The 25,665-nt window shown below is 48.9% G+C and overlaps 4 protein-coding genes across 9 annotated transcripts; 3 read left to right on the top strand and 1 right to left on the bottom strand.

The window, feature by feature from the left end:
• The first annotated feature begins 411 nt into the window (after positions 1-411).
• Positions 412-7,200, top strand: CA14 (carbonic anhydrase 14). 4 transcript variants are annotated; one of them, XM_004436303.3, is made up of 11 exons: positions 1,195-1,332; positions 3,320-3,340; positions 4,291-4,470; positions 4,866-5,008; positions 5,231-5,326; positions 5,520-5,586; positions 5,772-5,929; positions 6,022-6,142; positions 6,390-6,407; positions 6,518-6,602; positions 6,725-7,200. In XM_004436303.3, the coding sequence occupies exons 1-11, from the start codon at positions 1,278-1,280 to the stop codon at positions 6,786-6,788; spliced, it is 1,008 nt and encodes a 335-aa protein (XP_004436360.1). In that variant the 5' UTR covers positions 1,195-1,277; the 3' UTR covers positions 6,789-7,200. The 4 variants fall into 4 exon arrangements, 2 of the variants coding, with proteins under 2 accessions (XP_087300136.1, XP_004436360.1); XR_015555253.1 differs by having other exon boundaries at positions 412-1,332; positions 4,410-4,470; positions 6,022-6,602; positions 6,725-6,797; XR_015555250.1 differs by having other exon boundaries at positions 412-1,332; positions 6,022-6,602; positions 6,725-6,797.
• A 317-nt stretch (positions 7,201-7,517) lies between these two features.
• Positions 7,518-11,112, bottom strand: APH1A (aph-1A gamma-secretase subunit). Of its 2 annotated transcripts, XM_004435950.3 has the most exons (7): positions 10,800-11,108; positions 10,074-10,244; positions 9,823-9,896; positions 9,464-9,586; positions 9,183-9,310; positions 8,644-8,767; positions 8,097-8,306 (listed from the first exon to the last, which is right to left on the bottom strand). In XM_004435950.3, exons 1-7 carry the CDS (start codon positions 10,910-10,912, stop codon positions 8,242-8,244), a joined length of 798 nt encoding a protein of 265 aa, XP_004436007.1. In that variant the 5' UTR covers positions 10,913-11,108; the 3' UTR covers positions 8,097-8,241. The 2 variants fall into 2 exon arrangements, with proteins under 2 accessions (XP_014647242.1, XP_004436007.1); XM_014791756.2 differs by lacking the exon at positions 9,183-9,310 and having other exon boundaries at positions 7,518-8,306; positions 10,800-11,112.
• Positions 11,113-11,354: 242 nt separating this feature from the next.
• C2H1orf54 (chromosome 2 C1orf54 homolog) lies at positions 11,355-19,097 on the top strand. 2 transcript variants are annotated; one of them, XM_014791757.2, is made up of 7 exons: positions 11,355-12,787; positions 13,430-13,488; positions 14,712-14,795; positions 15,217-15,275; positions 15,697-15,804; positions 18,213-18,314; positions 19,006-19,097. In XM_014791757.2, exons 2-6 carry the CDS (start codon positions 13,443-13,445, stop codon positions 18,309-18,311), a joined length of 396 nt encoding a protein of 131 aa, XP_014647243.1. In that variant the 5' UTR covers positions 11,355-12,787; positions 13,430-13,442; the 3' UTR covers positions 18,312-18,314; positions 19,006-19,097. The 2 variants fall into 2 exon arrangements, with proteins under 2 accessions (XP_014647243.1, XP_014647244.1); XM_014791758.2 differs by lacking the exon at positions 11,355-12,787 and having other exon boundaries at positions 12,799-13,488; positions 18,216-18,314.
• Positions 19,098-21,258: 2,161 nt separating this feature from the next.
• CIART (circadian associated repressor of transcription) lies at positions 21,259-25,154 on the top strand. Its single transcript, XM_014791760.2, has 5 exons — positions 21,259-21,789; positions 21,975-22,050; positions 22,504-22,582; positions 22,697-22,808; positions 24,480-25,154. Exons 1-5 carry the CDS (start codon positions 21,424-21,426, stop codon positions 25,002-25,004), a joined length of 1,158 nt encoding a protein of 385 aa, XP_014647246.1. The 5' UTR covers positions 21,259-21,423; the 3' UTR covers positions 25,005-25,154.
• The last annotated feature ends 511 nt before the right edge of the window (positions 25,155-25,665 follow it).

Here is a 25,665-nt window from a genome sequence, read left to right as displayed (position 1 = left end):
CAGTCCCACAAGTCCCGCCTCGGCCCTTTGTTGGGCAGAAGGGAAGACCCTGGAACCCTCTTCCAACTGGATCACATGGCCTCTCTCTGCTCCCCCCCCCCCTTCTCTGGAGTTCGCCTTTTTTTGGTGGTAGTGGTGATTGTTTCTAAGGTCTCCCCATCTCTCCTCCGCGCTGGCCTCCCTGCCAGGGGTCCATGTCCTCTTCAGTGACAAAAGCCGCCCTAGATCTGGGCTCCCTGGGGAGGGAGGTGGCTGGATCTGGCAGTTAGAGCCGCTGTCTCTCCATGGTGCTGCTGCAGCCCCTCCCCCGCTGGGCATACAAATGGGCTTTATACAGCAAACACACCTCCCCCCACCCAGGCCACACAGGCACGTGGACCCAGGCCTCACCGTGGGAAGCGGGTGGTGACAGGCACAGGAGAAAGAGATTGTTCCAAACAAGTTCTCTTTGCCTCACTTCTCTTCTTTATTTTCCACGGCCCAGGTTTTAGTCTTTGACTTCCTACTCTCCAGCTGCACCCTGAGTCTCCCAACTCCTTCTTGTTATCTATTTCCTATTCCAGGGCAGCTCAAATTCTGCAGGGGACTGGGAACAGGTCCCACCATCTGCCCCATACCACCCAAGGAGTTGCTCCTCAGAGAAGAAGCCAGACGGGGAATGAGAACCCAGTGCCCCCCTGAGGGCACTGGATTGAACCCCAAAGCCCTCCTTCCCTGCCCCTGCCCGCCCCAGGGGACACCCATCTGAACAGTGTCTGTGTGAATAGCAGAGGAAGGAAGAGCTCACCCTAGCTGGGCTCCTGAGCCAGGGCCAGGGCTCCTGTGAAACCCGCCGCGCTTGGCTCTGAGCAGGGCCATCCTGCATGCCTAATCGGCTATTTAAGGAGCTGTTCACCAGCAACCCAGGCAGCCTCCCCTCCCCACGTACACCCTTCCAGAGCCACCTTAAAAGCAGGAGGCAATTGTGAAGTCGCTGCCCAGCAAATGGAGTGAAGACTGCAGAGGGAAATAAAAAAGAGAGGACGGAGAGAGCGGCAGCAAGAGTTTTGTATGGGGACCCAGAAACTCACGGTACCCTAGGAAAATCAAATCCTCTGGAAGCCCGCAGAGACATAGAAACAGCAAGAGAAAAAGATAAATACACTCAACTCCAGGAAACTCTTCTCCCTCTCTCCCTCCCTCCCTCCCTCCCTCCCTCCCTCTCTCTCTCTCTCTCTGCCTGCCCTAGTCCTCTAGTCCCCAAATTCCCAGTACCTTGTGCTCCTTCGGAGGATACCATGTTGTTCTTCACCCTCCTGCTAGAGGTGCTTTGGATCCTGGCTGCAGATGGGGGTAAGTACATCTGGATGTCTGTGTGTCAGTCTGTGTTGATGTCCACAAGTCGCCATGCATGCTTAATGGGGGGAGGAGGAGTGTAAAAGGAAGCCTCGGGGCTAGAATAATAGGCTCTGGGATGTGGAGAAATAGAGGAGTGGGCAGGAGACCACTTTCCTTCTTTTCCCTTTGCCTTTCCAGCCTTGCTGTTAGCGGGGAGTGGGGAGAACTAGCCAGGGGCAGAATGTGTACACACACTGCGGGAATCTCTTTGCAGGCTATAGATTCTCTCTAGAGCCCTTTCCCCCACTGCCCTAGTCCCAGGCAGCCCTCCTGGCCTTCTTTATTTACAAACTCTCCCAATTATGGAGCCAAAGAGGCCTGGAGTGAAAGGATAGAGAACTGATGGGGGGTGGGAGGTACACCCTACACCTCCTGCCTAACTCAGATCCTAATCAGCCACTATGAAGCTCATGGCTGAGGTCCCCTCTTGATTCTACAGGGCGAAGAATTTCCCAGTTTTTCCCTGAAAGCAGTAGCAATAATAGTCAACAGTGTTGGGCCCTTTACAGTTTACAAAGTACTTTCAGGACCCCCCAGGAGATGAGGGACTTTTGGGAGAACAGACCAAGGTGCTCCAGGAGTGTCCCCAGGAAACCTACCCCCCATTTTTGTGTTTCCTGTGCCTAGCACAGTATCTAGCACACGGTAGGTGTGTAATTAAGATCTGTTGGAAGAACAGGGTGCTTTGGGGGATGGGGCATCTAGAGAGCAAAGGGGAATGCAGAGAGGATGATATTGTGAGGAGTGGAACCACATGGAGAGTTGCAAATTGCATCTGAGGAAAAAGAAAAAAATAGGGAAAGAGGAGGAAGAGATGTAGAATTAGTGTGTTGAGGATGTGGTGGGTGGGAAAGGCAAGGCTGTCAGCCTGCACAGAACCAGGGAATTCAAGTTGTTGGGGTGTCCCACCGAGCTGGTGAGCGAGAGGCTGCCACCAGCCCTCCCCTGGGCTGCTTTTCAGAGTTGTCTGAACCAAGGGATGGGCCAGCAGAAGAGCCCAAGGATGAGATCAAGGATATCTTAGAAGTCTGAGGAATTTAAGGGAATAAGAAAGATGGAGGAAGGAATTTAGGATTTTTCTTGAAGTTCCTAGCAATTTGGATAATGCAGAGAAAACCTGCAAGAAGGCCTCTCTTCCCTTGAAGCAGTTTGGCCCTGGATGAGGTCTGGACCAGCAGACCCCCGGCCTCTGCACGAGAGCCTGGCATGTGACCCACCTGGCAGCTCTCTTTTCCGCACACAATGCTTCACTTTCATCCTGTCCCTGCCAGCCCGACTGCCTGTGCCCACCTACCACCCTCAACGTAGAGTGGACCCTGCCCTGACTCCTGCCTTCCCTAGCCAACTGGGCATCTAGGGAGCAGAGGCTCCTGGTGATGGGGAAAGTTTCCTTTAGAGCTACTGGGACCAGAAGAAGGAACTTAAATGTGAATTTAGAGCTCAGTGTCCAGATTCTGCAACGCTTCAAAGCAAAGGAATAATGGCTCTTCTCCCTTCAATAGCACGGTTCCCTACTCTAAACTTCTTTCCCCTCCCCTTGTTCTAGTCCCTTCCCTCCAAACCCTCTGCCCACACCCTCACCTCACGCCAATCTTCTAAATGTTAGATTGGATTGGCCCAAGCTAGAGAAAAGTGACGGTTGGGCAGACTGCACATTTGGATCCAGGTTAATTTTAGTCTCTGGGCTTTATCTCTTTTCATTTCTCCTCCCCCTTTACTCAGCAAACACAAGCACAGCCTGGCTGGTGATTTTAAATAGGCCCCCCGACCTTTCCACCGAGGTGTCCAGTTTCAGACCTTCCTCTGGGAAGTGCTGGAGTGGAGGGAGGAGAAAGAGCAGAGAGTGAGGTGGAGCGGCCCAGAGTGCCCAAGGGAGGGGAGAGTGCAGGAGGGCCCTGCCCCAGGCTGTGCTGGCTGTAACTCAAAGTACTCTGCCTTGCAGGTCAACACTGGACCTATGAGGGTAAGAGCAGAACCCAAAGCCTACCGACACCCCTTTCACACGGGGACCTCTTCACCTGGCAGGAAGACTTATGCCGTGTGGATGGGGGGGTTTCCTTTAGCTTCTCACCCTAGCTCCTCCCTTCCCCATCTCCCCTTGCCCTAGGTTTTGCATATATGACCCCTAGACCCTGTTCTAACTATCAAATCCCACACTTCCTGATTCAGCAGAAAAGTCAGTTATGTCCTCAGTCAATCCATGTGGAAGCGAGGGAGCTGGAGTGGAAAGAAAACTGCATGGGGAAAGGAACCCTTAGCTTAGCTGCCAATTCTTCTCCTGGCTCACTTTCTATCCTAATCGATCCTACCCCCCAACCCGCATCTGGCACTGGGACAGAGCTTGAGGTCAGGGGTGAGGAAGAGGCTGGCAGGATAGTTTGTGACCCTAGTGGAGGTGCAACTCAATTCCTTTGAACTCTTGATTAATAACCGAATTCCAGAGTCAATGCAAGGTCCAGTGTGAGAGCAAGACGTGAATGACGACATGTCAACAGATCTGAATCCCAAGTCTACTTGCTAGGGGCCCACAGAGACCCTCCCTCTCCTGGGTCATTTTATTCCCAGTTGTCCTGCTCTACTCTAATCGCACCTCTCTGGGTATGCAGGCTTTCTATCCACCCCTCTTCTTCTCATTCAGCTTTCTTGTCCTCAAACTACAGGTAAGTAAAGCCATTAATCCCCACGTATCAGGAGAGCTGGGGAATCATCACTGCCTCTGGTGAGGTGAAGGGAACTGCAGCAGCAAGTCCAGCAGGGACTCCTACCCCACCCAGCCTTGCACAACTGGGGTTGTCACCTGGGGTGGAGGGAAGAGCATTTCCACCTCCACACAGATGTATCACTTGGTTGGGTGTTGCTCAAGTGTGGCTGGGGCTAAAGGGGAGAACAAATGTCCATGGTAACCACCCCCAGGCCCACATGGTCAAGACCAATGGCCAGCCTCTTACCCTGAGTGTGGAAGCAATGCCCAGTCCCCCATAAATATTCAGACGGACAGTGTGACTTTTGACCCTGAGTTGCCTGCTCTGCAGCCCCACGGATATGACCAGCCTGGTACCGAGCCTTTGGACCTGCACAATAATGGCCACACAGGTAAAAAGCCCAGGCTCCAAGGAGGTGTAGGCTCCAGTTCCAATCTTAGGCACCAGGGGAAAGAAGCATTCTCCTAATTTCTGAATTCTCAGAAGACTTCATCCATAAATATGAAGATGTGAGAATGGGGATGAGGCTCCGGTAGCCAAAAATGGGAATTGAAAGTCTATGATCAAGCTCTCTATGGGTGGACTAGTATTATAGCATCAACTTGATCTTCACTGAGAAAGAGGGAGATGTGCTAGAAAAGTAGTGACCTCTGGGAAGAACTGGGTGCTATTAGGGGAGGGAGAGAGAAAAGGCTGGCTGAGTCTCCCAAGAAGTGGTGGCAATTCAGGGGTGGGAATGTACCCACATTCCTCCACCAACCCTAGCTTGCTCTCTTTTCCTCTCAGTGCAACTCTCTCTGCCCCCTACCCTGTATCTGGAGGGACTTCCTCAAAAATATGTAGCTGCCCAGCTCCATCTGCACTGGGGTCAGAAAGGAGCCCCAGGGGGGTCAGAGCACCAGATCAACAGCGAAGCCACAGCTGCAGAGGTATCAGGGAGCAAAGCTTGGACGAGGCAACAGTGACAGGCATGGTCGGTACTGGGGAAAGGAAGGATCTGGAAACTGGGAAAAGTCCCTACTTGGGGGATAAGGCCAACCTTTATGGGACAGATTTCATGCTGGAGGTGGTGGCAGTGGCTGGAGTCAAAGCCTTTGGGAGGGGGTAGTGGAGAAACATTAAATGATTCAATTTCCTCTCCCCTCCCTCAGCTCCACATCGTACATTATGATTCTGATTCCTATGATAGCTTGAGTGAAGCTGCTCAGAGGCCTCAGGGCCTGGCTGTCTTGGGCATCCTCATTGAGGTCAGTGGCCCCCAATCCCTCCCAGGTCTCTCTCCACTCCCTCTGTATCCCTCAGCCCTATTCTGTCCGTGTCTGTTGCTGGTCTCCCTCCCAAGGCAAGTCAGCAACCCACTCTGATCATTTATTCTATACAGGAATGTCTTACTTCAAACATGGATTCATTCCAAACTCTCTCCCTTTCCTCCCCTTCCAGGTGGGTGAGGCTAAGAATCCAGCTTATGAACACATTCTGAGTCACTTGCATGAAATCAGGCATAAAGGTGAGCCCTAAAAATCTAAGGACAAAATAAGATTAGATTTCAGGGATTAAATTTCCCCAAAAAGGCGCGAGAGGCCTGGGATGAAGCAGTGAGTTAGGGGCCAGGGGGTTTCACTTCTGGGAGCCCTGTCTAGGTGAGCTAGGTTGCAGTGAGAGGAAGACAAGTCCTTGTCTGTTCTCTCCCAGATGAGAAGACCTCCATGCCTCCCTTCAACGTGGGAGAGCTGCTTCCCCCACAGCTGGGGCAGTTCTTCCGTTACAATGGCTCACTCACCACACCCCCCTGCTACCAGAGTGTGCTCTGGACAGTCTTCAATCGAAGGGCCCAGATTTCGAGGGAACAGGTAAGTGGTGGAGTGTTGTGGCAGCAGAGACCCTTTTCCACTCCCCCACATGAGTGACACTTCCCCCCCAATCCCACTCTCTTACTCCTCAGCTGGAAAAGCTTCAGGAGACACTGTTCTCCACAGAAGGGGAGCCCCCTGAGCTCCTGGTACAAAACTACCGAGCACCCCAGCCTCTCAATCAGCGAACGGTCTTTGCCTCTTTCATCCAAGGTGACTGTACAGGGCTGGGAAAAGGAGATGGGAAACTGGGGGACTCAATGGCAGCAACTAGAGAGCCCCTGGGAGGGAAAAGGCGGCTAAGAGGGGAAGGGGTTTCCAGGACTTGCTTGGACTGGGAACCATCCCCCAACCCCGAGTACCCAGGTGATTTCCCCAGGCATAGAAGCACAGTGTGCTGCTCCCAGCTGGAATGGTGATCTGAAGTCCCACTGACCCAAGTTTTCTTCCCTTACTGTAGGATCCTTGTATACCACAGGTAAGACAGCTCCACCCAGGTTTGGGGTGGGGGACTCCTCAGCGAGTGAGGGAAAGGCTCGGTATCTCTGTTAGTCCTAGCCTGACACCTTCCATCTTCATCTCTCCCAGGTGAAATGCTGAGTCTAGGAGTAGGAATCTTGGTTGGCTGTCTCTGCCTTCTGCTGGCTGTTTATTTCATTGCTAGAAAGATTCGGTGAGGTCCTACTTTCTATTCTTCCAGTCCTTCCTTTTCCACTGAAAAGCATTCTCCTATTCCACCTCTAATCTGTTTCATCTAGGACAGTAGTCATTTCCATGAACCATTCCCCCATCCAGGAAGAAGAGACTGGGAAGCCGGAAAAGTGTGGTCTTCACCTCAGCACGAGCCACCGAGACATAGACTCCCTCTTGGACACCATGGATGCCTTCCTCTCATGCCTATCAGGGAGCTTCTAAAATGGGGTGCACAGATTGGCCAGAAAATACTATAGGAGTAGTAGGGAGATACCCCCCCTTCCTCTGGACAGCCCCTACAGAGAGGCATGGACAGGCTCTCACTCAAGGAAGAACAGCAGAGTCTTCAGCCTCTCAAAACATATAGGAGGACATCAGACAATCCCTAAATTGACAAAGCAGAGAGCAAGTTAAATTGTAGGGGAAGCTGGGGAGGTGCCCCAAAGTCCCCCACTCCCTTACCTTTATGTCCCTTTCCTTAGATATAGTGCAGGATCTCCTTTTAGGAAAAAGGGCTGCTGTTGTTGGGGTTATATTTTTTTGCTCAATATATTTGGAAATTAAAGTTTCTGACCCCACCTCTGGCCTTCTCTTTGGGGCTCTTGAGTAGGAGAGTTCCTTAACCCTTAGGTGGCAGAAGTGGGCAAAGGATAGGGAAAAAGAAGTACGGGTGAATAACCACTGGTACCCCAATTCTAGAAGGGGAGATCCACTTCTGGACAATGCTTAACCGAAAGTTTCTGACATGTTAGACCACCAGCCCAGATTTCTGCCCTTGCTCCAAAGCTATGCTTGGAGGGGATCAGAGGTTACCAGGTTAGGAAGGAGGTTGGACAAGAGATGTGAGAGGGCAAATTAGCATGTTATCCCCTCCCTTAAAAGCCAAGTTCCCCCATAATTATAAAGTCCTTTTTATTAGTCAAAATCACAATCACCTTGATTAAAAGGATGGGTCATGCCATCCTCAGCAGAAAATGATACAGTTTATAGAAAACCTCCCCGCCCCCCACACACCCTAATTAAAAACTAGAAAAAATCTGCCCTCCTTCCCTGCAATGTCATGGTAGTCTGACTCCTCCAAGGGCAATGCAGCTCTGGAGTGGGCCAACTCACCACAGCACCCTCCACTTCACCTTGGGGAGAGGAGGGATGCTGGTGGTCAAGGAGGTTAAAACTTTAGTTCCAGTAATACCAGTTCCCAAACATGCACTTCCTTCCTTTCCCCCAAGGCCTGGGACCAAGTGGAAAGGTGGATAGATATGAGCCCAGCCATGAGAAGCAATTTGAGGAGGGAAAATATAGTCCAAGGAGGTTAGGAGAAGAATTCCAACATACCTCCTCCCCCCCCGCAAAGAAAAAGGCAGTTTGGGGTCTCTATCACACCAAAAATGGCTTCCCTCAGACCTGAGTAAAAGACCAAGAGGTCCAATCTGGGGAGAGGGTACTGGGAAACTCAGAGCTCGTCTACCCTTGAGCCTCCATTAATTTCATCTCCACGGCAATGGCTAAGCTAGGTCCCTTTTCTTGGCAACCTGCACTGTCCAGAACTGGAGATGGAGAAATACAGGGCGAGGAGATCAGGAGGGCACCCCAGGCCCAGGGGTCCCCCCCAGGGTCCCTCAGTCCTCGGGTGGGATGCGCAGGGCAGAATACACCATCACCCGACTGTCCTCCTGCCGTCGGCCTGCAGAGGGGAAGGGGGGTGAGTCTTGGGCAGGGTGAGAGCAGAGCACTGACACATGGGGAGTCCTGCACAACAAGGGAGTCCCCAGGTGGTGGGGATAAGTGCAGATTCAAACCCACCAGTCACTGACTGGCTGAACCCAGGCTGCTCCTAGTAAAGCCTAGAGACTAAAGGTCACGGGTGGACAAAGCAAAACCCTGAAGGTGGTGGGACAGACCGACGAGAAGGAGACAGAGAATGGTGGGCAATGGACCCGGACTAGGGCTGGGCTCAGTCATGGGCAGTGGGCAGGCAGGTGGGATCTGTCAGGCGATCAGTCCAGGTAGTCAGTCCTTACACGAGAGGCTGCGCTGGATACTTCGGAGGGACCCTCCAGCTGTGATGAAAGCCCAGAGCCCCATGGAAACAGTGACTGCATAGATGGGCAGCAGGCTGGCCTCGTACCAGGGGTTCAGGAATGTCTGGGGATGGGAATAAGAGTAAAATAGAAGTTAGATTCTCCCTCTGCCTAATCCCCATATTCTCATTGTGCCTTTGACCCAAATCTCCCCCAAATATCTCACTCAAATCCCCCAGTCCTTCCTTTCGGAGCACCAACATCTTGTGATTAAGGAGACTTTTGATTTTCAGCTCCCTAAGAGGTTTCTGCCACTCCTGCTCACCTCAGGCCATCTACATTACAAACTCCTCCCCAAGGCAGCCTCAGAGCAGGTCATACAATTGATGCTGAGGTGAGAGACTTCTAAAGACTCACCTTTCTGCCTCCTCCCAAGGTAAGTTCTAAGATGTTAAGAAGTGAGGATATATTTCCCCTCCATCCCACTCACCATTAAATTCTTTTCTCTCTAACTCAGGCCCCTGGTGTCCCCAACTCACCAGTCCTGATGTCAGTAGGTGACTCCCAACCACCAGGCCCAAAGCCCAGTACCGTCTCCTCTCACAGGCATCAAAGAACACAACTCCCCAAAAGGTATGGAGCAGGATAATGGCTGCTGTCAGAAAGGCTGCAGGGAGGGAGATGGGGATGAGATACATCCCTCATCTTCTCCCAGCCTCCTGAGATGTTGAGCCAAAGAAGTCTCCCAGGGAGGGCCAATAAATCAGATCAGGGCCATGGATGGATGGGGCATGAAGGCAAGATAGAAAATGGAACTTACCTGAAGTCAGGAAGTAATAGGGTGAGTCTCCATGGATCCCAACCACACCTGGCCCAAGTGCATCGGCCAAAATATTGATAACAGAGAAGACACCACTGATGATACCGAAGGAAAGACCAGAAACTGGGGGGAGGGAGGGTCTCATCAATGTCAGAGATCACTATAGCCTCATTACCAGTGATCCCTCCCCATGCCCAGTCACAATTCCCCCACACCTAGTCTCCCTCCACACCACTTCTCCTTGGGAGTCAGGAAAGGAAAACAAGAAGCCACTTAGAACATGTGGATGTCTAGAGACTTCCCTGGGAGGGGGGTGGGGGTGTCCAACTCCCTCCTCCAGTCCCTCTCCCTTGGCTCACCATAGGCCATCTGGCGAATGGAGATGGGTGATCTTCCGTCCTCACTCAGCGATGCTAACCCCTCATCTGCCTTCCTGGGGTGGGTTGGGATGGGATGGGGTGGGGGAAACATGAGGGAAGGCAGAAATGCTCCTTTCCCTCTAATGTTCTCCCTTAGTGCCTCCTCTTCCAAACCACCACCCAGGGGCTGTCCCATTTCTCATAGTGCAATCCTCTGCCCTTCTCCCCTCCAGGCCATCCCATCTTCTTACTTAAGCAGCTTGTAGTAGGCAAAGCGGAACACCTCCTGTAGAAGGACAGAGACTGCAGCACCAAAAATCAGGAGGCCATACTGGAGCCGGGCATCTGATCGGTCGGTCACATGGACCAAGATGAACCAGACCACAGAAGCCAAGAGCAGGGAGACCAGCCAGAAAAATGCCCTGAGGAAACACAAGGGCAATCAGACAGGCAAGGGAAGGGGCAGCCAGAGAAATCAAGGAGGGGAACCAACTAAAGCTGCAGCATGGAAAGTGGAAGTCAGACTTCCGGATGGTCAGGGAGACAGGGCGGAGACAGGATAGGTGTCTCCACCAAGAAAGTCTGTAGGGATCTGGACGCGGGGGAAGGGGTAGAAATCTGATTAAAGAATCTTCAGAGCGATGAGAGCCAGAGTGTACGAGCACAGAAGGGCGAGGTATCCATTCCTGGAACCTCCCTTAGGGCGGGCCGAGGTCAGCACAGCCCCCTCACGAGTCTGACCTTGGGCCTCCTCTGACGTCGCCGGGAGGAGTATAGGAGGAATCTATGCGATCCCTGGAAGGCGGAAACCAACTGCGGGAGAGGGCAAATCATCCAAAGCCCTGACTCGACCCTTTCCAATTTTCACCTCCCATTTGTCTCCCCCGACTGAGGCTCCCGGGTTCGCCCCAGTTCCTCCAGCCCTTGCCGGACCTCTCTCTTCGGTGCCCCCCGCGTCTCCCCGACCCCCTACTCACCCGGCAACCAAGATGATGACGCGAAGCGGGTCTCCAGCCACAGTGATCAAGAAAAGCGCAAAGGCCGGGCCGAAAGCGACGAAAGTGCATCCGAAAAACACTGCGGCTCCCATGGCTGGGCAGCTGGGGGCGGGCTGGAGGCCTGGCCAAGAAAGACGAATGGGAGGAGCACGCCAGCTAGGGAGTGCGCGTGGGGTGGCGACGCGACCCCGTGAGGGGCGCGGTGCAATGTCACCCCCGGACCCCAGGGAAGGGGTGGGGGGAACCAAAACCCCAGATTTAGGTCCGCGCGACTTCCTCTACGGAAGCCGAGGAGGGGACAAATCTCGGCCGCAGCCCCTTGGCCACCTCCCATTTAATCCCCACCCCCCGAAGGCCAATGGAGAATCGGCGGGGGCGGAGCTGCGGAGGCGGGGGCGTGGCTGCACAACCCGCTGGGAGTTGTAGTCCTCCTGGCCTGTTGAGCCCTCGATCTCGGTCTTGGGAGTGGCTGGAGCCGGTTAAAGGGAGTGGGCCGGGACTGGGGCGGGGCACGGGCTCCTGGGTTCAGCTGGGCCTTTGCCGCGATTTCCTTTCGTTATTTTGTGGGAAAGGGTGGTAGCAATCCTATCTCTTCTTAAAGAGCTGCAGAGAGGGGAAGATCCTGTTGGAACCTAAGGGACAAATACAAAGAAAGCACAGGATAAGGGGTGCGGGGAGATAGGGACGGGTATTGTTCTTACTTGAATGAGAGGAAATAGTCTAGAGCTACTGACTAAGAGATGAAGGTTAGACTTAAAAGTAGGAGCTCTTTGAAGAGGCTAGTATAGGAAACATGCAATACAGTATCGCTAATGAAGCCTTCATCTGTAATGACAAGAGAATCAGAAGCAAAAGGAGCCTGGAGAGCAATGTTAGGAAGGAGGTTAGGGGGGATTCAGAGTTAAAATTGTTTGTAAAAAGCAATTAGACAGATGGGGTTGAAGGAAAATGACACGCCTCCCCACCCCAGTCACTCAGTTCTTTTATGTCATACTCCCTCTATTTTCTGAAAATGAACCTCAGTGGTGTCTGTTCCTCAGGCTGGGGGAAGCGGTAAGGGTTTTGTATTAGAGTGACAGAAAGTTAAAGTAGGAGAGGAGGGTATTGTAACCGATTTTGGATGGGGGTGGGGTTAGCCTTTAGGGAGAATGTTTAGGCAAAACAGTACCAGAATGGGAAAGTGAGGGAATCTGGAATATTGTTTTTGAGAGAGTAATCCAAGTACCAAAAACCATAAAATTGTTCAAAGAGAACCAGGCTTCCTTTCCTCTTTCCTTCCTAAAGTGATTTATGGTTTAATGCATATATGTACATCCACATAAGTGTTTTACATTTTTTCCAGGAAATTCTGGAAAGGAGTTGAAGGAATAGATTGTATAGATTTACATGGAAAGTCGCCAAGCAAATCCTCCCCCAATAAGGTCCAGAGGGTGGGAGCATCCTGGCCACTGCTCAAGACTCCAGCGTGTCTTGCTTCTGAGTGTAGAAGGCTGAATCAGGGAAAGAGAAAGGGTTAAGACAACTCTTCTCATCTCTCCTTTGGGCTGTTACCACAGCATCTTCTGACTGTCTCATTCATTCATGGTTCCACTGAGGTTTGCATAGTGCCTGCCTGGCTCATAGTAGATGTTGAATAGATATTTATTAACCCCTTTTTAAAAAAAAGTAACCGTATTCTTTTCTTATTCCCTTGCGTGTGTACCCTGAACTGCCTATCAAACTAGGCCCAGCACACTGACTAGAATATGTTACTAAATGTTTCTGAATTGAATTGAATGAAAGTGGGAAATATAAAAGCAGAGAGAGAAGGATAGATGAACTCTACCCCTGTAGGCTGTAATGAAGGGAACACACCAAGAGACTGAAAGTACCAGAAGGGGTGTGGCATCTACAGAAGGGAAAGGGACTATCGGCTTCCTCTCTTCCTCCATCCTGTGTCCAGAAAGTTGAGAAAGAAGTGAGGTGAGGTCAGTACTTACCAGGGAAGAAATAACTGGCCTTGGCTGAGAGGTTAGCAGGTGCTTTGAGAATCAGACAATGATGTTAATATTGCTCCCATACTTTGTAGTCCAAGATAGGCAGAGGGGAGGGACTATTTTCAGTCTAGAAAAAGGCTCATCCCTTCCTCAGAACATTTTGACTTTGAAGAAAGATTGAGATTAAGCCCCAGAGAGAAGGGCAACTCTGAATGGTGATGGTAAATTAGGGACAGTGAGAGGGAGGGTGAGCCTTTTGTGAGGCCTGAGAGAGAAGGAAGGAAAGGAGGGGAGAGGGGAAGCTCCTTTCTAGGCTAGGGTTTTGGTGGGGGAGAGTTGTTTGTTTTTTTGGTAGTGGCAGCAGGAATCCTGAATGGATCTAATCTAGGACTGGGGGAGCTCAATGAACGTGTTCACATCAGAACCCACTTTGCCTCTCTTAATCTGGGCAGCTCTGGCCGAGGACTGGATGGGTAGTAACTGATGATCTAGTCAGTCAGCAAGTGGTCAGGGAATTGCACCCCCTGAGAGAAGAGTTGCTGCAGCTCCCTCCCTGCTTTGGAGGAGGGCAGGAGGCGGGGTTAAGTTTGGTGGGAAACGCTGTAATTTCCTTTTTCACTTTCACGACAATAGTGCAGAATCCAGAATGAATGTCTTCTTTGTAGCCATCCTTGCTGTGCCGCTTATCCTGGGTAAGTTCACTTCTCTCCCTGAGCTTTTGGGCCAGGTCTTCTACCATAAATGGGGAGGGAGAAAAGAAAATGAGGAGAGGGTGAGAGGTGCAGTTCGATGGGGAGTGATAACACTCTCTCATCTGTGCTTGAGCCCAGTGTTGGGAGTGGAGGGGAGATCCAGAAAGAGCCAGGAAAGAGGGAGGAAAGCCTACTCCTGTCAAAGCAGAGATGGCTGATGGGGATAGAGCCCCAGACACGGGGAGGTCCTAACAAGAGTGAATTCAGCTCTCCATCACCACGGAGTTGAACAAGATGAGAGGGACTAAAGTGAGAGTGAAGGAGAGAGATGGACTCTTGGAAGTGGGCAGTCTGAAACTAGTGAGGGAAGACAGGGTATCTTTTTTCCCAGGTACTTGGAGAAAAATCCTTGTATTAGTAAAGACATAGGAGTGGGGGTGGCCTTTAGGATAATGGAAAACTGGCTGCCTTCAGGGACAGGGTCCCAAAAGCAGCTTGGCTCCTTCCCTCCTTTGTTCCCAGTCTGCCAGGTGCTCTCATTGTTTCCTTTTCCTCCAGCTTCTCGTGTCATCACATGCTGTTAAGGGAGAGCATTCAAGGAGCTTAGGGAAATGTTTAGCAGGAGGCCTAGAGTTCTTAACGATCATGTCAAAGCCACATATTTTTAGTCCTAGGAAGGAAGAAAAACTAACAAAGCGTCATTTAGTCCAGCTGACTCATTTTAAGAAAGCAGATGTTAAATGGCCTGTTCAAGATTTTTCTGATATTAGCTGTGAAGCTGAAACTAAAACCCAAGTCTAAAAGCCTAAGCAGATATGTGTGTTCCTTATTTGTGAGAGATCTTGATAAGAGAAGATCTCTCACAAACACAATACTGTCCAGAGAATATGGAAGAGTAGATTTGGAGTTCCTGATTTCTGGTCTCTCTCTGGTTCCTATCTTTTTTAGGTTTAGTTCTTGTTTTGGGTTTACAGTAAGTGAAGTGACTCATTTTCTGTTCTGGGGGTTCCTGGATTGAAAGGGCACAGAGTAACAGGCCTCATCACAGATATGGAGCCCAGAAGACTGAGAAGAGTTTCAAGGTGCAGAGGCAGGGAGATAATAGGACCTTTGGAGGGGAGGCCGAGAGAAAGGAAACTGATAGAGCTGAGATCAACTTCAGGTGTCCTTCTGTTGCTAAGGAGTTCCAAGTGCCCTTTGACCTCTACTCCTTGTCCCCACAGGACAAGAATATGAGGATGAAGAAGGACTGGAAGAAGATGATTATTATCAGGTGGTCTATTATTACACAATCACCCCCAATTATGGTAAGTATGTATAAGGCTCTGACCTTTAGGATGGAGGGAGGTGTGGGGGATACTTAGTCTGACACTTTGCCTTTCCCTTTGCAATGGAGCGACTGGGACAGAGAGAAATTTGGCTATGAGCAAAGACTGTCAAGGCTCATGATGTTATTTCTCAAGCTAGTGATTTTCAATTCTTTGGAAACTGGTTGAAACAATTTGAAAATTTTCAAATTTGTAAATTATTTTGGATACCAGATTGAAAATATAAATGCATATACATTCACAAAGGTTTTTAACATTAAAGTTCATTAGAATTAGATTATCAGTAAATTTTACAACTTGAGCAAGTTAAAGTGTTCTGAGTAATTTCTTCCTCTTCTCATTTCTAGATCTAGGACTACCTTTCTCCTTTGTTACCACTGATTATTTTTCTCCTCCCCAGATGACTTTGGTGCAAATTTCACTGTTGATTACTCCATATTTGAGTCAGAGGACAGGCTGGTGAGTGATCTCTACATCTAGGAGGGTCAGGATAGGAAACCGTTAAAAAGAAACTTGGCAATGTTGAAATGTAAATGATTAGCAGGAATATAAATGAATTAGGTGAAAGGAAACTAGGTAGTGGGCCGGAAACAGATTTGTTAACCACAGCTAGGGAGGAAAATAAAGCCAAAACTCAGTAGGTTTGCTAAGACACTGAGAGAGGGGGGCAGTCCTTGAGTTAAGGGAATTAGTGGACGGGATGGGTACATAATCCATGCAAACATAGGGTAGGGAGGATCCCTAAGCTTAAGTCTTGGGTGGGGGCTGGGAGGGTTGGGGGGGTGAAGGAGAGAAGAACTCTAAATAAAGAATCTATGAATCTATGAGGAAGTTGGATGGAGGCAATGATAACTCTGTTTCCCAATCCTACTGAGGGCAGAACAGCTTGGATAAGGATAAGGAACCAGCAGAAACTACCATTAGTCGTGAAACAGAACACACAGACCATCAGAAGCCTATAACAGTGAAACCAGTGACAACGGAACCAGTGAGTGGATTGGGTATGAGGGGGGAGGGAAACAAGACATCCCTTACCCTGGATAGATCCCAGGGCTGGTGATAGGGAGCAGAGGGAGGACTGGAATACCTGGCTTCGGTGGATGGGGGAACCAAATAACGACTCCTGCAATGGAGGTGTTCATCTCAGCTTGGCCATTATCTTTCACTGAGATTTAATACTAAGCCTGTATACAGAACACTGGGGAGATTTAGTGCAGTTAAATTTCAGTGAAGTAGTACTTAATGTGTATTTAACCTATGCCTAAAGCTGTTATAGAGGCTGATGATGATGAAAAAGAAATCTATGATGTTGTTATTGCCCTCAAAGTATTTATAAAACTCAAGTTTACACTTATGAAACATTTAGAACAAAATGAAAAAGGTTGTAACAATGTTAAATTCCATATAAATTTGAGAGCATACGACATAGACAAGTGCTTTAGGCAGTGGAAGGAGAGAGATCAGTAAAGGTTGGAGTTGTCTGGAAGACTTTTAGGAGGTGATTGTGCTAAAGATACACTTTGAAGAATAAGTGAGCTTTTGACTGGAGATAACTTATGAAAAGATGAAAGCAATTAGAAGGAAGAATAGATATTCCAAGAGTGGAAAAGCTGCATAAACAAGGAGGATACAACAAGCATAGCATGTTTAGTGGATGGGATATGATTGAAGGAGAGGGTACATGGCAAGAAACAGTGGGAAATTAAGAAAAAAATAAAATTTACAAGGCTTCTAATATTTGCTAGGTAATTTCACATATGGCAAGATAGGGCCAAATTATAGAACGTCTGAAGTGTCAGGCTGAAGTTTGGACTTATAAGCAACAAGGAGCCTAGTAAGTTCTTCAGTATGGTAAAGACACAATGAAAGTAGTATTTTAGAAAAAGGATTTGTCTGGTTGTATGTGGGATGCAATGGAGTGCAGACAGATTCATGAGATTTGCATCATTCCAGAAACAATCCATTAAAGGCCTGGACTAGGGAAGTGGCATTTTCAATGAAGAGGAGAAAAATAAGAAATATTTTGAAGAAAATGCCTTGCTTCAGTGATAATTTCATATGAGCAATAAATGAGGAGAGAGTTAAAATAACTTAAACATGGATGTCTGGGGAAATTGCTGACCAAAATGGGAACTGTGGGAGGTCAGAGTGGCTTAGGAGTGAACTTATAAATTTGGTATCAGCCAAGGTGAATTTATGGTAACAGTCCTATGAGGGTGTCCTAAAGGTAGCTGAACTAAGGTCAGGGCTACAGTTCTTTTTTTTTTTTTTTTGAGGAAGATCAGCCCTGAGCTAACATCTATTGCCAATCCTCCTCCTTTTTTTCCCCCAAAGCCCCAGTAGATAGTTGTATGTCATAGTTGCACATCCTTCTAGTTGCTATATGTGGGATGCGGCCTCAGCATGGCCGGAGAAGCGGTGCCTCAGTGAACACCTGGGATCCGAACCCCGGGCCGCCAGTAGCGGAGCGCGTGCACTTAACCGCTAAGCCACAGGGCCGGCCCAGGGCTAGAGTTCTAAGTGCAAAGTCACAGTTGCAAAAGTAGAGGAGCTCAGTAGAGCCAGTATACACAGAAGACCAAAAAGCCAATACTGTGCCTGTAGTTAGGAGGAGGAAGAGGAATCAGCCAAGGACATGGAGAAGAATTGATTGGAGAGCTAGGCAGATAGCCAAGTTTGCATTATAGCTTCTAGAAAAGAAAGTTTAATATAATCAATCAAAAGCTACAAAGAGGCCAAGGAGAAGGAGGTCATTGGTAATCCCAAAGAAAGCAGTTTTAATTGAATGGTTGGAGCAAAAGCTAGATTTTGTGCAGTTAGAGAGGGAGTACATTGTGAAGAAATGGAGGGGAAGTATAGACCAAGCTTTTGAGAAATCTGATAAGGAACAAAGAGAAGCAATAGCTAGAAAGGGCAACAGGACCAAAGCACAGCCTGAATATAGTTGAACCCAGATGGGAGGAGTCAGTAGGAATAGAAAGCTGATGATTGACAACAAGGACAGATAAATACTGTATATAAATATACAGTAAAGTATATAGTAGGCTTCCTTTAGATTGTAAACTCCTTGAGGACAGGAGCCACGTCTTAATCATATTTATATCCCCCCTGTAACACCTAGCATAGTGATTAGCATAATGTCATGCACATAACAGATAAAAAATACATGTCATTGAATTGAGTCAGGCCTCCCCTTGTGTGGTCAGGAATGGCTGAAAGGCACAGAGGAAAGGACTCATTATAGTGATGGGGAGGAGGGCTGGATCTTTCTCTGAGCTCAGAGGAAAGGAAGACAGAGGTTGGTGTAAAGGGATGGCTCTCCTTCCAGAGGTGGGGGGGAGAGGGGTGGTAGGAAGGATGACACTGGCCTCCTGTGGCGGGATGTCTGTATTTTAGCAGAGTCCAGATCTGAATGATGCTGTATCCAGTCTGCAGAGTCCTGTTCCCCTCCTCCTGTCCTGGGCCCTCGTTCAGGGGGGGATGTATTTCATGTAGAAGGTGAGAGTGCAGCCATTGGCCTTGGGGGAGTCTGTGAAGCAACTTTTACCAGTATCTCTGGCTAGTGTTTCTAGCATGGTCAATTCTCAGCTGCTTAAAAGAAGAAGGATCACATTTAGAAAAATCTTATCTAACATTAAGGAAGTTTAGGAGATGTTGAGGCAAAGACTTTTGTAATAAGAAGTCATTACTTTTTCTAAACTGGGAGGATTTCAGGACCTCCTAGAGCAGAAGCAGGTGGAAAGGAAAAGAAACCTCCCCAGGTTTCCAGTCTGCCTTGAGGAATTAAAGCTGGTTCCAGCCTGACCGTGGTTTAAGGCATGGCAGGTGCTAGAGGGCAAAATGGGAGGGGCACTACAATCTGGCAGTCAAGAGGCAAAGTTCAGAGGCAGAGGGGTAGAGGTTCCCCAATGCAGAGGAGAGATGGTTGGGGAAATGAGGAGGGAAGAGAAATCTGTGTTACAGGGAAGGAACTTAAGTTGAGATTCTAAACAACTATGGAGCATGAAGAGTTTTAACGGAAGGAAGGAGTGAAGGGGGGGAGGGGACATCTTCCAGGAGATGTCATGGGGAAATCTAGCTCAGAATATGAAATCTGGGGAGTTTTCATGGAGGTGGGGGCACGGAGGGATTTCCTGAGTCCCCTAACCCTGTTTTCTTTTGTTTTTTTCCCCTTTCTTTGCTTTTTTAGGAGAGAGAAGGCTGCTACGACTCTTTGGATGGGGATTTGGGAAGAGGAAATTGGAAGATAAAACAAATAAACGAAACAATCTGGTTACTCTTTACTCCTTCATGAGGGTCTGTTCTAAAGCCACAACACTAAAGAGAGCACCAGGATATGGGGGTGGGAAGGGTAGATTAGAAAAGGAGTTAGGTGACAATAGAATTAGAGGGAATTATTAGGACTGTGAATAAATCTGAAATTTTGGGAAGATGGAGAAGAGCACCCACAGACAACAAGTTTATCACAGTCCATAATTCCCTCTAATTCTATTGCTTTATTATATATGGTGTTGAGACAGTATGTTTTGGGAAAGAGAGTTGAGGCTTATTTAAAACACTTTTTTTCTTTTTATAAAATAAGCACATTGTTAAACATATGTAAACTATCAAAAACTACTTAGAATAGATTTTAAAAGTTCACACCCTCCTCCACTTACACGCCCCCCACCCCCTCCCCCACCCATGTGCCTTTTCCAGTTAGTAATTAGGGGAGGCAGGGACATAATTTAAAATTTTTTTCTCTATCCTCGGGACTCTAATCAGAACTGGGCTGCCCCCTTGTGGTCTCTTCGATGTCACAGCTTCAATCAGTCCACAGTTCCTGAGCCCCTACACCCTATCCCTTTCTCTACACTGTATTTTAAATACTGCAAGGGGCAGCGAATAGTAAACCCCGGACTTGCCACCTCCCTCCTTCAGAGCCTTTCGTTTCTTCTCCACGGGACAAAGGAAGAAACTGAAGCTGGACAAAGGCATAACCTAGGAGATCACGGACCTATCCCCACTCCGTTTCCTGTGCTACGAGTCACAGAATTCAGGGCGCAGGGCCCAAGGAGCTGGGGTAGAAAAGTTAGGAACAACCGAGTTCGGCTTTGACCTCTAGAGGCGAGGCGGGCTGGCATCTGAGCCGGTAACGTGCGTGGCACGTTACGTAAGGGAAGGGCTGGAGGAGCCGCCCCAGCGGGAGCCGGGGAGAGAACGCGGTGTTCTCGGCGGCAGTCCCCACCCTCCTCACCCAGCAGGGCAGGAGGCACCCAACTTCTAGAAGGAGGAGGAGGGAAGAGTGAAACAGAGACGGGGGAGTCACAAGGGCTGGGCCGCCGAGAAGGGGAGAGGATGCACAGTGGCACACATCCACTCTCTCACACACGTTGCCCATGCAAGTCGCTGATGATTTCCACGTGCTGCACTCGTGAGCCGAGGAGCTCAAAGACGGGGCAGAGAGGTCGGCTCCCGAGGAGGAGCCAGAAGTCCCACATCTCGAGACGCGCGCCTCAGGTCACACAACCAGCTTGCACACTCCAGCCACGCGTCTCCGGCGCACCACCATCCTATTTAAGGCTACGGGCTCCGCCCTTTTCCTCCCGTCGCTTCTTTTCCACTCTTTTCCATCCTCCTCCTCCTCTTCTCATCACCGGGTTCTCTTCGCAAGCCACATGTAGGGGCGGAGCACGGAATGCTTCCCTTCCAGCCAATCGTCACCAGACAGCCTCTCTATTGGCCGAACCACTGTATGCTGTAGCAAATAGGATGTGAAATTCAGTACCGAGGGTCACGTGCCACCGGCTAGACAACCAATGAGGGTGCGAGGTCTGTGTACGCAGGGGCAGGGCACGTGCCGAGCTGCACGTGTCTGGGAGGGGGGAAGGGGCGGGACCCACTGGGAGAGAGGCGGAGGTGGGTAGCCGAGACTGGGAGAGTCTGAGAAGGAGCTGGAGACAGCCTGGGCTGAGCCGACCCACACAGGTGAGGAGACTCGGAGCACCGGGAGCGATCTGCGCGGGAGGATCAGACCCGGAGGGAGTGGGTTTAGGGATCGAACGGTTATCTTGGTATTGGCAGGGATCGCATCACGTGGCAGCGCGGTTGGAGAAGGTCCGCAGGTATTTTGATCAGAAAGATTGGGAAGAGACGGGAGGTCTTTTTGAGGGTGGTTCCTACAGAGTCAGTAGGTGGGTTCTGGTGCTGGAGATGTACTGCTCGCTGGTGGCGTGACCTCAGGTAGAGAGGCTCGCTGCGGGGTCAGACTGAGTACAGACCAGGCGAACAACGGGCTAGGGGAAGGTGTAATCAGGTAGTTTACTCTAAACTCAGGAAGAGACCGAGTCCGTGTCTGGCTAAGAGCTGCTCTGCGGAAGTCAGAGAGGCAGTCCAGGTTCTTAATGGAGTGGAGGAGGCGGGGGAGACGACTTTTTCTATTGTCTCTGAGACAGGTAATATTGGGGAGGGAGAGAAGAGATACTACCCTGGACGGTACACCCCAGTCTCCCAGTCCGTTTCCTAATCCTCAGATTCTCGTTTCAAACTCCCTTGCTTTGCTCTTCAGTTGCAGGTTCGGATCTTTGGGTACTCCGGGAGCTGCTCTCCAGCCCCTGCTTCTGAACCTATGGATTCTCCATCTAGCGTTTCTTCCCGTTCTTCCTACTCTCTTTCTTCCTCTTTTTCCACCTCCCCAGTGAACAGTGACTTTGGCTTCCCCTCTGATAGTGAGGGGGAGGACAAGGGGGCCCTTGGCCCCAGGCCAGACACTGTTGGGCAGAAGGGAGGTTCTCGGCCCAGCCCCGGTCCTATCCGCTGCAGGCAACGACCCAAGGTTTCCAGTAACCAACATACAGCATCTCACTCGGAACAGCGGGGATTGGCTTCTCCTATGGCAGGCTCTGGGGTCAAAAGACCAAGAGATGGTGAATTGGACACCAGTCTAAACATCCAGGGTTGTACCACAGAAGGAGACCTGCTCTTCGCTCAGAAGGTAAGAGAAAGCAGGGGAAAGGAGACACTACTGGAGTGGCTTACCACCCAGCTGTTTGCTAAGGGCCTTATGAGGTGAGGACCCTTTGAGGATAGTATTGGCTCCCAGATTTGGAAGTTAGGAAGAATCAGTACTGGTGTGGGCAGTTCTTAGTCTTCTCTAGCCTTTGTCTTGTTTTCCTGCAGTGCAAAGAACTCCAAGGATTCATACGCCCTCTCACAGACCTACTGAATGGGCTGAAGATGGGTCGCTTTGAAAGAGGTAACTATCTGATTAGCTGAATTCATTTGGGCTAGGTTCATCTCTCTCTCCTTTTTTTTTTTTTTAATTTTTTTATTTTTATTTATTTTTTCCCCCAAAGCCCCAGTAGATAGTTGTATGTCATAGCTGCACATCCTTCTAGTTGCTGTATGTGGGATGCGGCCTCAGCATGGCCGGAGAAGCGGTGCGTCGGTGCGCGCCCGGGATCCGAACCCGGGCCACCAGTAGCGGAGTGCAGGCACTTAACCGCTAAGCCATGGGGCCAGCCATGTCTCTCTCTTTTAATGTTTTAAATGAGTATTTCTCTTAAATCTTTGGGGCCTGGATTATTCTTTTTTTGCTTCTGTGATTTAATTTCTTTAAGTGAATCAATTTTAAGCCCCTTCTGTTCTTCCTTTACCTGACTAAATTCTTGAATCTCAATCCTTGATCTTTCTCTCTCCTTGACCCCAGGATTGAGCAGTTTCCAGCAGAGTGTGGCAATGGACAGAATCCAGCGTATTGTAGGTGTTTTGCAGAAGCCACAGATGGGGTAAGTCTCTCTGGTTCTTTCCTCAGTGTTTCATTAAAAAGGAAATATGTCCAATCCTGTTTTGTTTCTTTTTTCACACTTAATGGCTTTTTTAAAAAATGTCTTTTTTTACAGAGAGCGTTATCTAGGGACACTGCTACAGGTAGAAGGGATGTTAAAGACTTGGTTTCCTCATATAGCTGCCCAGAAGTCATCATTGGGTAGTAGCAGACACCAGCTGACCAAGGTAAGAACTTATAAACCTGAGGAAGAGGTGGGAAAATAGCCAAGGAAATGAAGTATATATGCAGAAATGGGGTCCCTCTTCCACTTTCTTCTGGGTCTTTTCTTCTTTTCAGCAAGTCTCTTTTCAGGGAAGGGAGTACCTAATCTTCCTTCATTGTCTTGATTCCTAGATGTTTTTTATTCTATTTTGTTTGAATCATTCCAAAGAACTCCTTGAAGTTTAACCCTATCCCTCAGGGTGCGGCTTATCTGCTTTCTGCATAGATACAGAAGGCTTTTTACCTGGCCAAATGAGTCCTGCAGGAAGATTTCCTCAGCTTCTCTCTGCAAATCCTTTCTCCTCTGCTGCCTCTAAAATCCTTTCCCTCTCCCTCTTTTTACTCCTGCCCAAGTATCCTTGTACCAAACCCTCTTGGAAGCGTGGGTTTCAAGGACTGGTCATAAGAGGTACATCACTAGGAGGAGAGGAGGGCGCCCATGGGGCACCCATAGGGGGAGTGTTGGATAGATTCTTACACCTAGTGTGGAAGTGACCTATTTTCTGTCAAATAATGGGGTATTTAGGGGGCACTCAAATGATGGGGAGGGGAAAGTCTCCTGTAGATAATGGACAGTCCTTGTTTTCAGTCAACCACAGTTATTATTGCTGTGGGAATAACTGATTTAAAAATAAGCAGGAGGATCTTGCCTGCATATTAATTTACACTTTTTAAGGAACTCAACATAGGAAATTAGAATTTAAAATACAGAAACTGGGGGGCCGGCCTGGTGGCGCAAGCAGTTAAGTGCGTGAGCTCCACTGCGGCGTTCCGGGGTTTGCCGGTTCGGATCCCCAGCGTGCACCAACGCACCGCTTGGCAAGCCATGCTGTGGCAGCGTCCTATACAAAGTGGAGGAAGATGGGCACGGATGTTAGCCCAGCGCCAGTCTTCCTCAGCAAAAAAAAAAAAAAAAAAAAGAGGAGGACTGGCAGATGTTAGCACAGGGCTGATCTCCTCACAAAAAAATAAATAAATAAAAATAAAATACAGAAATTGGGAAACGATGATTCCAATTAAAAATAGACTGTGTGTGTGTGTGTGTGTGTGTGTGTGTGTGTGTGTGTGAGAGGAAGATTAGCCCCGAGCTAACATCCCATGCCAATCCTCCTCTTTTTGCTGAGGAAGATTTGCCCTGGGCTAACATCTGTGCTCATCTTCCTCTACTTTATATGGGACGCCACCACAGCATGGCTTGACAAGCAGTGCAACGGTCTGCGCCCAGGATCTGAACCTGCCAACCTAGGCCTCCAAAATGGAGCGCGCAAACTTAACCATTATGCCACCGGGCTGGCCCCTAAAAATAGACCTTTTAAAAAGAAGTTCTAAAATGAATTATAGTGAGAACCTGTAGGACTGTTTGTTTTATTTTGAATATGTCTGGATACCCAGTGCCTAATATAGTGTGTGGTACATAGTAGGTCCTTGAGTATTTGTTAAATAAATGAAAGTACAATTTGATTACTAAAACTTTTCCTTAATCATGGCCTAGGAGGAAATTATCTGTTGCATAAAACAAGGTATATTTGCATTGCAAACGGAGTTTCCAAGGAAAACAAAGGTTTAAGCAACCAGGTGGAGTTAATCTAAATGCTTTCTCAAATAATTTTTTTCTCTTTTCTCCCCCTCCCTAGCATTTTCCAAGCCACCACAGTTATCCAGCTGCTTCCTCTCCTGCACCTCCCATGGAAAAGATGGACCAGACACAGCTAGGACATCTAGTATTGAAACCAAAGCAGCCTTGGCACTTCCCTCAATGGCCAGCTATGAACCTCACTTGGATCCACACCACTCCAATTTGCAACCCCCCTCTCAGTTCCCCAGGTACCATCTCCTTTAGCCATAATCCTTTAGGCACTGGAACCAGCATTGGAGTCATCCTTTTCCTCCAGCATGGAGTGCAGCCCTTCACCCACTCTGCCCCAACCATTCCAGTTCTACCTACTACAGCATCTTCTGTCATCCCTTGTGATCCTAAGAAACTATCAGGAGAGGGGCCTCATTGCCACAGTTTGCCAGTAACTCTGCCATCAGACTGGAGCTGTACCCTGTCCTCTCCTGGTCTACCCACCATGGCCAGAGAGATAACCATGGGATACCTAGAGCAGATGAGAAGCCATCCTCCAATTGCTCCTGATGTCCATCCTCTCAACCCCTAATTCAGGACTTGAGACTGTAGTTTATAATTTGTATAAATATATGTCTACCTGTATATTTTTTTTTATTTTTAATGTGTGCATTTGTGTTGAAGGAAGAGAAATCCTTTCTGATTAAAGAAATTTTATACTTCAACAGTTTTCTGACTGGGGGAAATTGAAACTTTCTGCTTCAAATGCCAATATTTATCCCCTGAGCTGCAAAAAAGAAGAAAGGGGATGGGAATGTTTGTGAACATGAGCTCCACCAAGTTAGAAGTCTGGATGGGACAATATAGTCCTGTGGGGGAGAGGAAAAGGGACTCTGCTGCTGTCCTAGCGGATATCCTTGGGACAGTTACAGGGTTCAGAGTTGGGTGTTTTTTCATTCAGGCTCAGCGACTAGTACCTTTCCCTTTAGTGTCTCAACCTCTTGTAATCTTCCAGCTGGCCCAGACTAGCAGGTTCTTCTGCTCTGGGATAACTCTTTGCTTTGATGGGAGCTGTTGATGCTTGTGGATAAATGCATATGTAATCTTTTTTTTTTTTTTGTGAGGAAGATAAGCCCTGAGCTAACATCCATGCCAATCCTCCTCTTTTTGCCGAGGAAGACTGGCCCCAAGCTAACATCCGTGCCCATCTTCCTTCACTTTATGTGGGACGCCGCCACAGCACGGCCTGACAA

Source organism: Ceratotherium simum, chromosome 2, assembly GCF_057802395.1.
Source record: "Ceratotherium simum simum isolate JZ-2026a chromosome 2, ASM5780239v1, whole genome shotgun sequence".
In the NCBI taxonomy this organism is placed as follows: domain Eukaryota; kingdom Metazoa; phylum Chordata; class Mammalia; order Perissodactyla; family Rhinocerotidae; genus Ceratotherium; species Ceratotherium simum.
Note: the sequence above shows the minus strand (reverse complement) of the source record. Positions and strands in the feature narration are given on the sequence as shown.

Bases quoted from the DNA above. Each gene is read 5' to 3' on its own strand.
- CA14 (XM_087444010.1), top strand. From the start codon at position 1,278: ATGTTGTTCTTCACCCTCCTGCTAGAGGTGCTTTGGATCCTGGCTGCA. The intron at 5,009-5,230 runs GTATCAGGGAGC...CCCCTCCCTCAG, and splicing joins GCGAAGCCACAGCTGCAGAG to CTCCACATCGTACATTATGA. The intron at 5,327-5,519 runs GTCAGTGGCCCC...CTCCCCTTCCAG, and splicing joins TCTTGGGCATCCTCATTGAG to GTGGGTGAGGCTAAGAATCC.
- APH1A (XM_014791756.2), bottom strand. From the start codon at position 10,912: ATGGGAGCCGCAGTGTTTTTCGGATGCACTTTCGTCGCTTTCGGCCCG. The intron at 9,897-10,073 runs GTAAGAAGATGG...AACCCACCCCAG, and splicing joins GCCTACTACAAGCTGCTTAA to GAAGGCAGATGAGGGGTTAG. The intron at 8,768-9,463 runs GTAAGTTCCATT...TCCCATCCCCAG, and splicing joins CTATTACTTCCTGACTTCAG to ACATTCCTGAACCCCTGGTA.
- C2H1orf54 (XM_014791757.2), top strand. From the start codon at position 13,443: ATGAATGTCTTCTTTGTAGCCATCCTTGCTGTGCCGCTTATCCTGG. The intron at 13,489-14,711 runs GTAAGTTCACTT...TTGTCCCCACAG, and splicing joins TGCTGTGCCGCTTATCCTGG to GACAAGAATATGAGGATGAA. The intron at 15,805-18,212 runs GTGAGTGGATTG...TCTGTATTTTAG, and splicing joins AACCAGTGACAACGGAACCA to CAGAGTCCAGATCTGAATGA.
- CIART (XM_014791760.2), top strand. From the start codon at position 21,424: ATGGATTCTCCATCTAGCGTTTCTTCCCGTTCTTCCTACTCTCTTTCT. The intron at 21,790-21,974 runs GTAAGAGAAAGC...GTTTTCCTGCAG, and splicing joins ACCTGCTCTTCGCTCAGAAG to TGCAAAGAACTCCAAGGATT. The intron at 22,583-22,696 runs GTAAGTCTCTCT...CTTTTTTTACAG, and splicing joins TTGCAGAAGCCACAGATGGG to AGAGCGTTATCTAGGGACAC.